General features: G+C 39.6%; 2 protein-coding genes across 2 annotated transcripts; both read right to left on the bottom strand.

The window, feature by feature from the left end:
* Positions 1–4,688: 4,688 nt before the first annotated feature.
* mcl1b (MCL1 apoptosis regulator, BCL2 family member b) lies at positions 4,689–6,677 on the bottom strand. Its single transcript, XM_003450269.5, has 3 exons — positions 6,069–6,677; positions 5,590–5,840; positions 4,689–5,443 (listed from the first exon to the last, which is right to left on the bottom strand). Exons 1-3 carry the CDS (start codon positions 6,517–6,519, stop codon positions 5,327–5,329), a joined length of 819 nt encoding a protein of 272 aa, XP_003450317.1. The 5' UTR covers positions 6,520–6,677; the 3' UTR covers positions 4,689–5,326.
* A 1,287-nt stretch (positions 6,678–7,964) lies between these two features.
* ensab (endosulfine alpha b) lies at positions 7,965–15,849 on the bottom strand. Its single transcript, XM_003450270.5, has 3 exons — positions 15,624–15,849; positions 12,907–13,029; positions 7,965–11,584 (listed from the first exon to the last, which is right to left on the bottom strand). Exons 1-3 carry the CDS (start codon positions 15,837–15,839, stop codon positions 11,414–11,416), a joined length of 510 nt encoding a protein of 169 aa, XP_003450318.2. The 5' UTR covers positions 15,840–15,849; the 3' UTR covers positions 7,965–11,413.
* Between the last annotated feature and the right edge of the window lie 62 nt (positions 15,850–15,911).

Here is a 15,911-nt window from a genome sequence, read left to right as displayed (position 1 = left end):
AAACCACCCTGCCTGCAGTTCAGAGTTCTCACGCACTGGAAACATATGACTCAAAGTAGGTAAAATATTACTGTTGTGCAAGTGACATCCAATATAAAGCAAGAATGGGAAAAGAGAAAAGAAATACAAGAAATGGTCAGTTCACAAATGACTTTTGTCAAAAGAAGAAGTGATGCAACACGATGGGAAATGCTCACCTCCATGATCGGACTTTTGTTTTTAAAATGTGCATATATTAAACAAACCATAGTAATTCCGATTAATTTTTTTTTATATGATTACCAACCCTTTCTCCTACTTTTGCTACACTACATGCCACGTGTCTAATTTTTCTGAGTAGTGTATAAAGAAATGAAGGATGTCTATGACTTTTGCACATTACTGTAGAAGTGACTCAAAATGTTAAGCAGTCTTCCAGCTTCTCCGCTGCAACAATTGTGGACATTTTTCACTATGCTTATTGAACAAATGAAACCAAGAAAAACTAATAAAAATAATTATTATTTGGAGACTTTTTGCGTGAAACTGTGGAAGCTAGCCTTACAATAAAGCTATCTTAAATAAAGCAAAAACTCACTAAAAGAGAAGAGTGCATTTGTGGCTATGGAAAATCCTAAACTTGCTTGGCAACTTAATTTGGAAACAAATGCATCATTTTCCTGTAATTTGCATATCTTTGCGTACTAGACAGTGGTAAGCCTTAGCTATTTATAACATCACAAACTAGATGCCTATATCAAAATTACAGAGAACCTAGGCAGAGAACCAAAACTGATCCCGAAGTAATCTAGTCTGCCAAACAATATAAACTGTACAAAGTTAAAGGAATGCCATCAATAAGACTACTATAAGAAGTGCGTTTTTGTTTTTTTTAAAAAGAAAAAGGTATGAACACAGTTTAAACGTACAGGGTGTCAGAAGAAAACTGAGGACTGGAGTAGAATAGTAAAAACTGACGAGTCCAGCCTGTATGTCATAACTGCCAACATGGATAAGCCAATAAATACTGCACTATGGTCATCAGTCAAGTCAAAGAATGAAGTTTCAGGAGGAGAGATGACTCCACTCGGGAAGGAACATGACACGTCACCCAGTGGATCCAATTTGATCTGAGATAAGTAACACCTCACCAAGAAGAGATTAATGTTCAAAGGTTTAGGCTGAGCCATTGACGAATGCAAACCACACAACCTCTGGTCTGTAATTATTATTTAAAAAACTTCTATTTAAAGACATTGTTTTCTTATCTACATCCTGAAATAGCAGCTTCCAACAACAATGCTAACAAAGGCTTTGGAAATGCATGGGAGCAAGACACTCATATCTATGAACAGTTCCTACCACAGAACACACAAGTATGATGAGACAGGAGTATATAGAATTTTAAAGCTGAAAACCCAAAGACAAACAATATGGCAATCTGACACAGCAGTAGATGGCTTATTTATATTTGAATGCTTAATTAACAAAAAGCAACAATGGATGAAGAGATGCCAAATGGGAAGTCCGAATGAGTAGGTCTGACTTCTGAACTGGAGTGGCTTTATTCTGGTTTCCAGACCAGGTACACCGAATCAGCCGATTACTTAAGCTGAGCTTTACAATGGTGCATTCAGGAATACCTAGGAAGACTGAGATATTAGCCACAGGCAGGGGCTTTCACAGATTCTGATATATCCTTCAAGTTCTTTTTTTTTGTTGTTGTTGCAACTGCCATATAGTATCTCCTCTAACAATACCACATAAAAAAGACTGCAGCCAGGTTTCTACTTTCTGACACTCGAGGTGGCAGGTATCCACTGGGTGTAAGGTGAACTGAAGTCAACCATCTTATCGTAAAAGGAAGAAAAACAATAGTATGATGTAGTGAAGTCCAGTATCATGGAACCATTGTGGTGCAAAACAATCGCTAATGAACAGTCATATGAGTAAAGTTGTTCATAAATTTGTCTGTAAATCTATAGAACTGAAATTTTTCTTTAAAGTTTTGCAGTGTCTTCTAAGTAGCACTGAGTTGCAATGTGGACTATATTACACAAAGTGGTTTAAATATTTTCATGGCAGGTTTCTTGCACAATGATCATATTTGTACTCTTTTCTTCTGTAAAAAAAATAAATGAAATAAACAACAGACTGCTGACATCCATTTATAAGTAACTGCGCATGAATGAAAGGCTTGTGTGAGTTAATACAAGGAAAGGTTTGTAGCTGCTTTTATCAGAGAGAATGTGCATGCACATTTCTGCTTTTTGCATAAATGGTAATGGCACTCAACAGGCGTTTCTCTTCTGGGCAAACCAGTTATAAGTGCAGATTCCAAAGAAGCGTTGGACACTAGTGTCAGCAGAGATAAAGGCCGTGAACGGGCCCCAGCCACCAAAAGTAACAGAGTGAATGTTTAGCTTTAATGTCTGCAAAATGTAGTGTAGAAACTAGGATTTGATCTAGCACTAAATACAGGCCATCTATATTTTTATTTACATCAGTGTCCTGAGATATATTTAGACTTGTTTAGCTCAAAGGAACTCCTGCCATTAAAAGGGAGCCTTCAGCAGATACTTTGCACAGTTATTTAAACATGTTCTCTTCAAGTCAAGCACAGACTTAGTCAAAGGTTTAATTAAAGTTTCCTCTCAAACCTTAAAGTAAACAGTGCAAGCCTCTAATTCTGTGCCAGTGAAGCAGCTCTGAACTCTTGTTCTGTCTCTGGCTAGTAGGGCATGCAAGCACTGAACTTTTTAATCTAACAAATTCTGCTCCCCTTTTACGCAGTGTTAATGCAAACTGCGAAAACTAGGCCTATCTTTGTATCTCAGGGTCAGAGTTCTCAGAATTCTACAGCGTGCAGCGTCGTTAAAGATTAACTTCTGCGTCAGCTGACTTCTCAGAAACACAGCTTATTTTAAAACCAAGGGGCGGGCTGTTGCTATGAGGAAGTAGAGCAACTTAACCAATACCGTCTTTGGCAGGTCCTCAGGCTCATGTTTCAAAATTGCAAAAGAAATACTTGAGCAACTGAAATGGGTTGGACTTGAAACCAAAACTGTTTTGTGAAGTTTACTTTTGAATATCTCTGATGGGAGTTAAGGCAGACTGCCTTATCAGAGGCACTATAAAACAAAAACCTAATGAGCTGCAGACCAAAATCACTAGTTTTAAATGTCAAAGGGGGGTACATTGACTAATATCCAAAAGTTCTGCAGTCTGAGTAAAGACAGATTAGGCCCAACCATTTTATCTCTCTGCGTGGGTAGTTTCTGTGATGGTATGTGCAGACAAAGGTTTCTAAACCACTCCTCAAACTATCCCACGAAAGGAATGCAAGCTGATGTGTTGGAGTGAGCTTTTTCAGTTTACAGCTTCACTATTGCATCTGAACATAACTAATGCAGCTGGAAAATAAAAAGGTTTAAGAAAAAAGAAACAAAAAAAAGGTGTATTGTGAGACTGTCACAGCTTCCCCTGCTGCAACTGACCACCTATCCCAGTGTATAAACCACAATGACTTTGAAATTTGCAAGCAAAACACCCATTTCAGCAACTGTTTCATTTTCAGTTCAATACACAATCTTTGTTTTTACATTTGTCTAAATTACTGGCATTTTCAGAATTGGTTTGCCAATATGTAGTGATAATGTGCTTCCCTCTTTTTGTGCACACAACTTTTGCTCTTTCACTTCTTACGGATGGAAAATACAGCTTTAGTCCTTCAGAAGGAGAAATTAAAACACACACACAGTATTATTCTTCCTAGTTACCAGTCTCAAGGTTGTTTAAATATTGTGTGCTTCACACTGCAGAGCCTTCTTTTCTGCATGCCCAGTCCATTCGGGTATTGTGCAAACTCCTCTATGAAATTGCCTCAGCCTTAATTCCCTATTGTCTACCAGTGTGTTCTTCACAGTTAACTACAGGGGTAACCTGGGTGGTAGATAACATTAGCCACAGGAGAAGATTAGGGGAGGCCTGCTGTGGATCATCACCATGGCGAGACACTCTCCATTTCTTCCTGAGACCTGAGTGAGTGTTTGTCCTGTAACCCAAGACAACAGGAGGATCTGAACAAACATGGGTGAAGCCACACATCATTGCCAAGGATTGAGATCAACAAAACAGCAGCAGAACATAGAAGTCAAGTGTACTTTAGCAACCTTCTGGATGGCAAAGACTTTAAAGATGTGTGCAGTTAAAAGACAAACTGGAATAAACTGCATCAACGCATGAAAAATATACCCTGACATTAAAAATGCAGAGACCCAATCAAATGTGCCATACGTGATAAGTCACAAGTCTCTAGGTAGCTAAAAACACAGGAAGTAGACAATGTTATGTAATTTCAGGATGTTATGAACTCCTTTACCCTCGTTTCACAATCTGCTTGTTGAATTCAGTTATTGTGCACCAGCTCTTTGCAGATAACGTGCTACAGATGCACCTAGAAGTGCGGATGCAGCTGAGCACTTAGTGTGATGAAGGTGCTGCTGCAGCAGTCTCAAATTTCTAGGAAATGGCAGCCATTGCTCTGCATTTGGGTTGTGGTGTGACTGTATAAAGGCTAACAAATGTGTAGGTGTTAACTTTACTGCACGAGCCTAAATAAGCAGCATTGGAACTAACGAGCGTAGATATAACCAGCTTCCTGCTTTTGCGAATTTCCTTTTTAAGCAAAGAGTGTGAAAAGGCAAAACTATGTAAATTAAATATCTTTAATTGATCTGTACAGGGTTGTAGCTTACAGCTGGATCATAGACTGCTTTGTGTCAAGCACATAGCCTCCCTCCCCCCCAACTGTTCTTAGTCCTTGTTCATCTTTTCAACAGACTCAAAATTTCCAGAATCCTTTTACAGTCAAAAGTCCATGTTGTTGGTCTTGTCTCCTAGTGCAGTTCCAGCATTTCCATAATCAGGAAGTACTGCCAAACTCATGCAAATCCACCTCCTCCAGCACTCTCTTGACTTCAGATATCCTCAAAAGATTGTAGAAGATCTGAATGGACTTTGGAAACTGGAATCATGCAGGTTTCGCTTCCTATTTTGATCTGGGTCATTCTTACAAACCACTGCCACCAAAACATTATTATACAACAAAATATAGTGAGTAAACAATCATTAAAAAAAGACTAGCAAAAAAGGAAAAAAAATGTCTTTTTCCTTTTTATTATGGCATCTTTTAGCAAAAATAGATCTCTGTGAATTAAATAATGTAATTTGAAACATTTTTCCTTTTGTCCATTCCACCTCCCGGGTCTGAAAAGGTGTCCAATGGGGAAGAAGAAGAAGAAGAGAAAAAAAAAAAAAAAAGGAGGTCGCTCAGTGTCCAACAAATTCACCTGATCAACAGGGCCAGTGTTGCCCCAATACCAGCAAATCCAGCAAAGGCCATGAGTGTGTTCCTGACCGTGGACTCAGGGTCTGCTACTCGAAAGAACTCCACAAAGCCATCCTGGAAAGAATTAAGTAAGATGTGGTAAGAAAGAGGCACAATATGTTCACTGGGCACAAAATACTTTCTGGGACAATAAAAGGAAGTTATGCAACCAGGAACTCTTTTTTTTTCTAATCTTGTCATTCAAAGGAGTCATTACTCACCCATGCATTGTTTTTGACAATCCAGTCTCGCTGTTCAGACAGCAGGTATGCAGAAACCTCTTGGCTCACTAGCGCCACGCAGTTGTCTCTGCCCTTTTCCTTCAGGTGCTGAGACACCACTGCTCCGAAGGCCACAAAGCTGACAATACGACCCCAGTTGGTCGTGTGGTCTGCAAAGAGGCTCTTCGCTACAGCACCGACAAATGACATATCCTCGTGTCTTTCATCCAATGACAGTTTATTAATCATTCCTGCGAAAAGAAAATAACACTAGATCAAAAAAAACGAAGTCACTTATTCGAAGTCGAAGTTTAGTGAAATGTATAAATTATATTTTAGTATATTAGCAGTTTGGTCTCGGTTTAAAAATTACTAGCTTGTTGTGGTGACTTGAAACAGTTCAAAGGCAGCCTATGAGTAAAGCAGACAAATGCTCCTAAATGTCTTTGTGCAAAATCCGCAGACTGATTTCAACTTACCGTTGTAAGCGTATCTGTGCTTTTCTAATACGTCCGCAACAACTCTTTTCATCGTTTTTAGTGCTTTGGTTTCCTTTCGTTGAGGCTGAGAAAGTCCAGTAAAATCACCCAAAAAACTGTGAATAAGGAGTTTCGTTTCTCTCTCCAGCTCCTCGTCGGATTCACCGTCCAAATGATACTCCGGGGTGCTCGGCAACGAACCGTCTTCCTCCCGGTCCCGGATAGCTTTTGTTGTATACCCGTTTGTTGAGGTTACCCCGAGGTTGTTCGGCCGTTTGGGGGTACCATTAGACACAATCCCGTTGCTAGAGTCTTTAGAGGAGCCTGTGGCATTCTGCGGAGAGGATTTCCCCGATCCATAGTGCATTGGTCCCTCCAGGACTCCATTTTGAGGAAGAAGATAGTCTATGAAGGTACACTGGTTCCTTTTCGACATCAAAAAGTTGGTCATCTTGTTAACTTCAAACTAACACCAAACAGTTACGCGAAAAATACTTCGAGAAGAAAATCGGCGTTAGCCTATATTAGACAAAAAGCTAACTTCTTGCCTAACGCTTAATCTCTGGCATTTTCTCTTGAGCGGAAGTAACGCACTGAGAAGGATTGAGTTCGGTCAGAAGCGTTTTATGTTATACTCCCTCTGACGCACGTCTGACGTAGGCGTAAATTTCCAGTTTAAACCGTGTTTAAAAAAAGCAAGAGAAAATAACAGGAATTATGGTTTTCATTAAGAAAATATTAATAATAAACACATCATTTCAGAAAAACAAATTAGTGCAAAGATTTATCAGTGAGTTACTGTTGAGTTCTTTCATTACATTAAAAACGAAGGTATGAAGATGTATAATAGGCACTGTCATAAACACTCCCAAAATTAATTCAAAAAATTATAATAACAATACAACTGAGAACACGCACAGAGGTTATAATTAAAACTCTCTTGTTATGGCCTCATTATTACCTGACAGAACAGTTGACTAATATACTTTTAACCTTTATTTTGGGAAATGTTGTAGAATTCATTTTTTGTTGTTCTTGTTGTTGTTTGTTTGTTTGTTTTTTCAACACACGTTGTAAAATAAGATACTCCATTTATTCCAGATTTGGGAAATTATTTTCCTACACTTGGCAACATAACAACAAAAATAATAATAATGATAAAGCAAAGTAAAATATTTTAAACTCAAAGCAAAACATAATTTCATTTAACTAATCATAATAAAGTAGTTTAAGATGTTATGGTTAAAATATAATGTTAAAATTATAGTGTATTGGATTATCTTCTGACAGATGTGTTGCACTGTAGAGGGACTTTCACTTAGGTAGGAAGTGACACCATTACAGTCCTTTGATATCACTCCAACACTAATCTTCCACTAGAGGAGTATAGGAAACCATCATCTTAAATCTCCGAGCTCCATGACGTGCCATTGATTTACCACAAACCCTATCCTCACATAAACAGAAGTACATTTAATCTATGACAGAATGCCAATGTTGACACATTTCCTTAAGTTAAAGAACTGTCTTTGCTTTGCCAATGTCAAAATATATTCTAATTAGTAGCTTTCATCACCTTTCATGTTATATGCTGGTATAACAGAAATACCTAGAATTTTCCATCCTGGCTCTTCTCTCACACCTACATGATTATGCCTCCCCCTAGTGGTAAATGAAAGCTTGCGCCTCCTATGCGTTTGTGTGTCTGAGAATGCTTCTTCCTTCTACTTCTGTTTTTTTAAGACCCAGAACATTCCGGGTTTTACGCCTCACCTCGAGATTTCCTCTGTTGACCATGCAAGAAATCTTATGATTTAATCAGCAGCTAATTCATCTGTTTAACATGTAACAAGGATGAACAACTGAACTCATAAAACAAAACCCCACAAAAGCACCTTATTAATGTAAAAGTTTATTTCAAATACTGACAAAAATCCTCTCACCTACTTCCACACAACTTAAACATTCCAAGTACCCTTGTACTTCTGAAGTCTTAAAATCATTCCTGTATTCTCCAGTCATCCTGTTTATCATGTAAACCCTTTTTTTCTTGGAAGCAAGGGTGCATCTGATTTCCCTGCAGTCTTGGGCCAGGATGAAATATACTAATTATGCATTAAGAGAACACAAGAAAAAAATATTACTTGCAAAACAAGAAAACAGATAAGGTAAAAGCAGCACAAAAGTACTTCAGAGCACACAGCCTGTTAATTATTTTATACATTCTGGCACATATTTATCATAGCTGAACAAGAGACACCCTGTGTGTTGGGTTTGAAACATACCCAGCTATTTCCTCTTGTTGCACTGCTCCGTGCAAAGCCAAACATCAAGTGGCATTCAAGAACATCTCTCCACTGTTGTTTCATAACATCACAGCATATTCACCTTTTCTTTATTTAAGCCAGGCTTACTTCTTGAAGCAGAAAGAATGTAGGCTTTTTAAACACAACATAATAGTCTGTTCTTATCAAAGTGACAAAGCAGTTTAGAATTTTAAGATCTGGCTAGACCACACATTTGTTCCAAACCAACAATGCATTTATACATACATTTTTTTGGAATCTGCACTTAAGTTGAAGTTTAACATAGTTAACATGTAACCAGTTTTTGCCACAGGAGCTTTATGACTCTTAAAGTGAGATGCTTAAAGAGTCAGACTGGCAGAATCAAGAGGACAGATGTTCTATACAGGGTATGCTCTCTTAGATTTGTCATTGACTGAATCAGCAGCATTTACACATATTTCCATTTGATACAGATTCACATAGCCTCTGCGATACAATAAGATACAGCAGAAGTAGTGTTAAACAGAAAGGAGAGAGGAACCATTGAATCAGAAATAGCTTGGGCTATGAAAGAGTGGAAAGCAAGTGGGAAACAACAAAAATAATTTCCTGTTTAAGTCTATTTACAACAGCTGGAACAGAGAAAAGCAGTGCATTCATACACCAACACAACAACAAGCATATATGCACAAGTCAGTCCTCTTTCACCCACTGCAACTTTGACACATTTTAAAGTCTCATTGAAAAATAAGTGAGGTCGAGAACGTGACGGTGCATGCACCCTGTTACCTAGCCTATGTGGTGGAGTGTGCGTTTGTGAAGGTTCCCTGAAGCAGTAATTTACACTGATTCTCAGTGAGTGCCGGCATCCAGTTCAGGTTCTTGAATGTGCGAAGGGCGCGCATTCAAAGTCTAGAGATTTAGCGATCGTTCCATTGACCTGTTTCAGAAGTTGAACCACGATAACAGGTGGGATTACCCCTCACCATGTGTTATAAAATCTCTCTCTGCTTTGTCAAGTGTTGGTGCTCCTGCAGATATGCCCTGTTCCACTTTAAGCCTGTGGTGATGCGTTTTAGAGCTGCACTTATCAGGTTGCCTGCCGTTTACCCTCTAACACCCCTGAGATCAAACATCCATATGAGTAGTGTGAGTTTTGGAGAGAATAAACTTCTATGACGTGCTGGTAGTAATGTAGGGCAATAGTCCAGCTGAGATTTTAGTGAAGTAGTTGAACTTTTTTACTAAGGTTAGTGTTTCACTATGTGAACTGCAATGAAAGAAGGTCAGCTGTTAAGGGAACCACTATGACATACTTTTCATTCTTAAGTATTAAAACATTCTCTTACATGAAATTAGAAATCACTGTCAGAATTAGTCTTTTTCATAGTCAACCCTTAAATACTAAAAAATTTTACTTTACATATGGCCTTGAAAGACACAAGTATGACTGCAACGACTCTGGGTACTTTTTGTCATCTCAATGAGACTTTTGTGGCTGGATACAAAACCTTTAGAAGTGTTTGCATCAGTGCTTCAAAAATAGCCAGAAAGATATGTGGAAGCCACATCACTCCTTACATCTTTAGCCAGATCAGTGTGGGCTCAAAGCTGCCTCATCACATTGCAATGTAAGCAGGATGATTGGATAGTAACAGTCACATTGAAAAGACAAGTGTATCCACAGCCTCTGGGCTTGCAATGTGGAATTTGGCTCAGTTGTTAAAGCAAAGAATATCCAAGCCAGAAATCCTAGGGTGTAATCCCAACTGAGTTGATTTAGCACTACCATTTGTCTCAGGCATGCTAGCCGGTTCAGTCCTTAAAGCGCTAAGCTTATCACGAGTTACGTGCTTGTTTGAGTATTATTTACAGAAGCATATACACTATGCAGGGTGCTTCCCCCCCAACAAATCTTTTAGGCTCATAGTTAGCACATATCTTGATGCATCTCAACAGCAACCAAACAAAGGCTGAGCTCATAGGCTGGCAGGGTTCCCAGCCTTTAAAAATAATACCAGGATATACTCAACTGGCTCCCACCCTGGGCAGCAAACAGGAGCGTGTGTACATGGATTGTCAGAATAGCATAAAGCAAAGCAAGTAAGGAAGTGTGACTGTGGACATTTCAGGACTTTAGGTGTTTGTTTTGATCACTTACTAAGCAGCTGCTCCACTCCTGTTACAAAAGCATGTTAATTTTCTTTTTTTTTTTTGTTACATATTACAAACATGCAGCCATGATTTTTTTTTTTAACTGAGAGAAACAGGAGTAAAAGGGGTAGGAAATAAAAGCAACAGAAGCACACAGACAGAGAAAAAAAGTGTTTCAAATCCCTGCCTGGATGAGCTGCAGCAGTTGTCGTCAGATTATATTTGACTGAAGTGACTGAAAGGGTGAGATGCAAGGAAACTTCCACTCATTTCCCAATAGGGTGTTAGTGAATGCCAAGTATCCCTTAAGCTGCCCCTCACAGATTTGGTAAGCAAGCAATTATTCACAAACATCTTCCAAACCCTCCCGCTGAAGCTAGCTACCAGCATAGAAAGGGAAGATGAAGCTCAAAGAACACATTGTGATCATGGTTCCTAACTCCCGTACACACATTATTTTGGTGTCATTCAGGATGCAAAAAAGAAAAAAAAAATACTATACAGAATACAAAGTGCATTAACTCATCCCATCCAACCCCTGCCCGATGACACACACACCTACTGTAATGCATCTTGGAACACTGAAAACCAAGATATAAGGGAGGCGGTAGCGCAGAGTGCACAGAGGGGGCAGAGCTGTGCGTTGTGGGAAGGCAGAGAAGGCTGTGACCTTGTGGGCCGCCTAAACCTCCGTCCCTCCCATCCCGCCCCACCCACATATAAGCAAATGGAGTTTTAACTTATACAACTCTGCCCGATATGTTAAAGCCAGTGGTGCCTGGGGATGTAAAAGGAAGAGAGGGGAGTGGATGGACATATTGGGAACACAGGTGAAGTGGAGGAGGGATGCTTGCTGGGAATCCCGGGGGGGAAGGGGGGAGGGTGCTTCTTGAATGATGAAGGCTAGCCAGCTAGCTTGCTGGTGACCAAGGAGGACTTCCTCTGGGGTAGATCCTGTGGCGTGGGGATGTGGTCACCAGTTACCAGATTCTTGTCAGGCCCCGCCACAGGAAGCTGCTTGTTCTTCATCTTGGCCTTGGCCATGTTGTAGTCACCCGAATCAAAGTACTTTTGCTGTGTGAAAAGAGAGAGCAGAGGTGCTACAAAGTTTAGCGAAATGCTAAATACTGAGAACAGTGCTTACATATTTGTACACTGAAAGAGTTATTGCTGATTGCACTAGTGCTATAGAAAACGTTCCAAATGTATTCCAGATGGAGGAAAATTCATACTCATCTTTAGCAGCCTGAGTTTAACCAACATATTTTTTTAATGCTGAACACCACAATCATACCCATAAACCCGAACAGCTTTAAAAACAGGTTTTGTTTGTGCCTAATAAAATTTGGAACAATGCTAACTGAATGTAGCTTTAAGACTCAGCCTCATCATCTTCTACCTCCTTCCAAACTGCCTTTTATAAAATGAGGATAGAGTCCCCATATAAGCTGTAATCATTATAAAGCATGCTTTGCATTTCCTTCTATAATATTGTTACTTACTATAAATTTAACAGTGCTCAGTTTAACAGCTAAAGAGAACTAGAACCAGCACAATAACAAATATGTCGACAGTGCTCACACATCAGAGAAGATACCACAGGGGTAATGCTATTCTCTTTAATCAAATCACATGCTTATGTTTCAACATTTAAAAATTTTAAGTATGAGATTACCTCCTCAGTCTCTGATAGTGTTTATTATCTTATGATAAAACGCTTTTCCCTCTGAATGTCTTGGCTACTCCTACTCCTACCCAGTGATTTAGCATGTTTCCCAGAATGACTTTCAACAACCTCTAGAGGTGGAAGATCTCTGTAGCATATAGAGCATGTGTAGGTGGAGAGAGACATAAAATTTTAAATCTGGGAAAAATGAGATTGGAGTTAAAGTTTCCTTTGGGTGCTCTGTTCTGCAGTTCAAAATACAAATTCAAGTTACTCTGTCACACAAGCTGTACTGCACGTGCTATCAATCTAGCAGCTTTGTATTCTAGTCTGAGGATGGAGAAATTATTTTTCTCTTCGTTTCAATTAATTTACCCTTGTAGCACTGATGAATCAACAACTCAATGGTGGTTCTAGGTAGAGCCTTGATTCTTTGGTTTCTAAGGTGAGCATAAACTTTATCAGTTAGGTTTTTAGATCACTGATATCTTTATTAAAAATTAAAGATATGTTCACTGCAATTACATTCAAATTGTTCGTTGTTCAATAATAGTAACAGCAGCTTGACCATACCAAAACAACAGCTATCCTTTTTCAATTTTACATGGGGTGCAGGTGTTTAATGACTTGTTTTCTGGGAAGCTCTCATTAACGCACAGCCCTGTTTTTCCACTGCTGTTGCGGCTGCTGCTGTCTCTGATCGCATCATTGGCAAACTATAGTAACTCACTCCTTTTTGTAGTCTCTTCATCAGGAAGTCTGACCCACCGGGCCTCTGGCCCAGACCAGGATATTTGGCCTTCAGCTTCGCCTCTTCTGCCTTAACTGGGTTTGCATTTTTCTCTTGAGAGTCCTGTAGAGACAAAAAAAAGGTTTAAGCCTCTTGTTTTGCAGAAAAACAGGGATCCTTTAAAATGTCAGTGGACGCAGCTTCAGAAAAGTTCACAACTAGAACAGCTGGTCATGTGATAGCCACTCACTTCTGGCCACCCTGCAATTCTACAACTTTTTCCACAAAGACTACAAGTTTACTGTGGAGCACAGGACCAGTACATTAAAAACACCAAACTAAAAGTACTGCTGTGAAAGGGATTCAAAAGCATGACAGTGACTGGTGGAAACTTTATATACTCCATGATAGCATGAGTCACAGCATGACTGTCCTCCTCTTACAGTCTCTCATAACACCATAATGCCTGAGAGGAAACTTGGTACGACCAGGGACCTTAAGAGCGAATGCTGAATGATTTTAGAAGCTTATGATAGTAACAAACAACTAAAGCTCTATTGGAAAGTTGTGTTGCTAAAGCTCTTGTGACCAAAATATTGTTTATGCATATATTAAAAATAAAACTAGAATGTATAAAGCTGAAATCTCAAAATTACTATAAAACTAAACTCTGCAACAGAGTCCATTATTCATAGTAACTGAATTCTGCAACTTTCCATTTTTTTAAACAAGACACAAAATCTATGCTATTAATTGCTATATCCTATTGTGATCTTATGCTCAACTGTGTTTCTGGTAATAGTAACTACTATGTTATGTAGTAGTAACTACTATTTATTATGAGAAAATCTGAAAAATTGGGTCAAGAAACTACAACGTGACCGGGCGGTCCAAACAATACTAGGCTTAGATTGCTGAAGCCTACAGTGGGAATTCTGAAACAATGGAAGGGCTTGTGCTGATGCCTCTGCCGAATACTAGTAAAACTAGTCAGACATTGCCATTCAAGTACCCGACAGGTAGAAACTGAAGCTACTAATCTGGGGCACCACCCTGTGCACACAGCAGGAGTCAAGCGCTTGACTCCATGTTAAAACTATTTCAGAAAACAGGCTAGTGCAAGACTATAACGGTCAAACTCCAAAGGGCATTTAGACACTCCTTGTAAACACACCTGAAGTGAGCTGCACAGCGTAGACCTACTTCCACTATAGAGACAAGATAGGGCACTCAGCCTATAAAGCTTGCTGGAGCAGGGATAAAATGTGACCCAGGACACAGAAGCCGATGAACAGATTCCCTTGGGGGTGGGGGGTGGGGGTGGGGGTGGAGGAGGTGTTGCACAGAGTGTGCTGATTCACTTGGGTCCATGAAGATAAATTTATGAGGTACTATATTTGGTTTTGATGCAGGGAAACTGCAGATTCCAACACAGTCTTTGTGTGCACAGTGGAACTGGCATGTGTATGACTGTAAATATTCCCCTCAGGAAGGACTGTCTTTTCTTGTTCACTTAAAGCAACAGACAGGGTTAAAAGTCCTGTTCATAAGGTTTGCTTAAACTACTGGAAAAGCTTAAATGCACAGGCTGTGTCGCCATACGAAGAGACAAAATATTAAAACAATATTTCCTTTTGTGGCATCAGCTTAATTCACACAGAATTTCAGTAACAAAAACTCATGAGTCAAACTGAGTTATGACAATGTCAACAGTCATAAAGCAACGTCTGTCACTGCAGTACAAACAATTTCTATTCCCTTCAACTTTATGATTAGTAGGGCATGAACATACAGTAATGCACAGTTATAAACAGAAATCTGAATTTTTTACTTCCTACCTTGTAAAGGCTGGGCAACGTTTAGTTTCCACTTTTCATTATTTTTCTCGTATTGATTAACGCAATTTATATGTGTGAATAATAAAAACAAAGTTAAAAGTACTTAAAATGAGAAAACTAGACTTTACATTATAACCTTTGCTTTATAGTGTTAGGACTGAACATCTTTCTTGTAAAAATAATAGATACTGACATTAATGTTAGCATCCACTACGGGTGTTTATCTTGTTATTTCTGCTCCACTGCTGGTACAGTGTAAACAAACTTAAGGAGTGTCAACACTAATCTAACACATACTGACATAAGAATGTTTGGCAAACCCTCGACCCTAATAATGGACTACATGGCATCGCTGCTGTGCTTATGGCATAGTATGGAAATGCGGAAGCACTGCAGCTGGTTGTCACAGTCAGTGCAAGACCACCAGGAATCCAGAAACTGCTAGCCATTCAGAACAGACACTTTTCTATTCGACTTTAGCGCAGTTATCTTTACTTACTCAGTGTGCACTGAGTGAAATCACCCAGTCATGCCTTTATCTGGAGACTGCAGGCCACACATTTAGTGTGTAAACCCCCCCTCGGGTACAGACCAATGAGGCCTGAGCTGCTGTGGACTCGCCAGCCAATGACACCAAGCAAGGGACAAAACAAAGTGACACACAAGCAAGGTGCTTCGTATGCTATGGCAGCTACAACTAAAGCACTTCCATTTTACAGAGCAGCTCATATCGGCTGTACTCCTCTTCTAGGTCTTTCCCGGTGCATTGGTGCAGCGCTAAGATTACTGCAAACACTTATGCTAACTGATGCTAGCCACTGCTTAGTTAGCATGCTCTGTGGTTAGCTAACAACATCAAGATAGCAGGCAGAAACCCACCTGTTTTTCGTCCTCGTAGTCCACCTGAGTGTCCGAGTCCAGGTTTTCTGACGACATTTTGTGAGTGTGGAGGACAAGCAGGTGTCTCGTCGGTTGCTGGACCAACTCAAAGAGATGATTATTCAAGGTACCGTTTTGTGTACCTGTACTGGATCTAATCCTGCTTTTCTGAACACGACTGCTCTCCAACAAAAATGGCGTAACGACATATGACATCACCGTTAGGGCCGGCGTTTTCCTTGTAACTAACAAATACAGTAACCAATAGAAGTGGAGTAATAGCCCACA

The sequence above is a fragment of the Oreochromis niloticus genome, linkage group LG11 (assembly GCF_001858045.2).
Source record: "Oreochromis niloticus isolate F11D_XX linkage group LG11, O_niloticus_UMD_NMBU, whole genome shotgun sequence".
NCBI classification, from domain to species: Eukaryota; Metazoa; Chordata; class Actinopteri; order Cichliformes; family Cichlidae; genus Oreochromis; species Oreochromis niloticus.
Note: the sequence above shows the minus strand (reverse complement) of the source record. Positions and strands in the feature narration are given on the sequence as shown.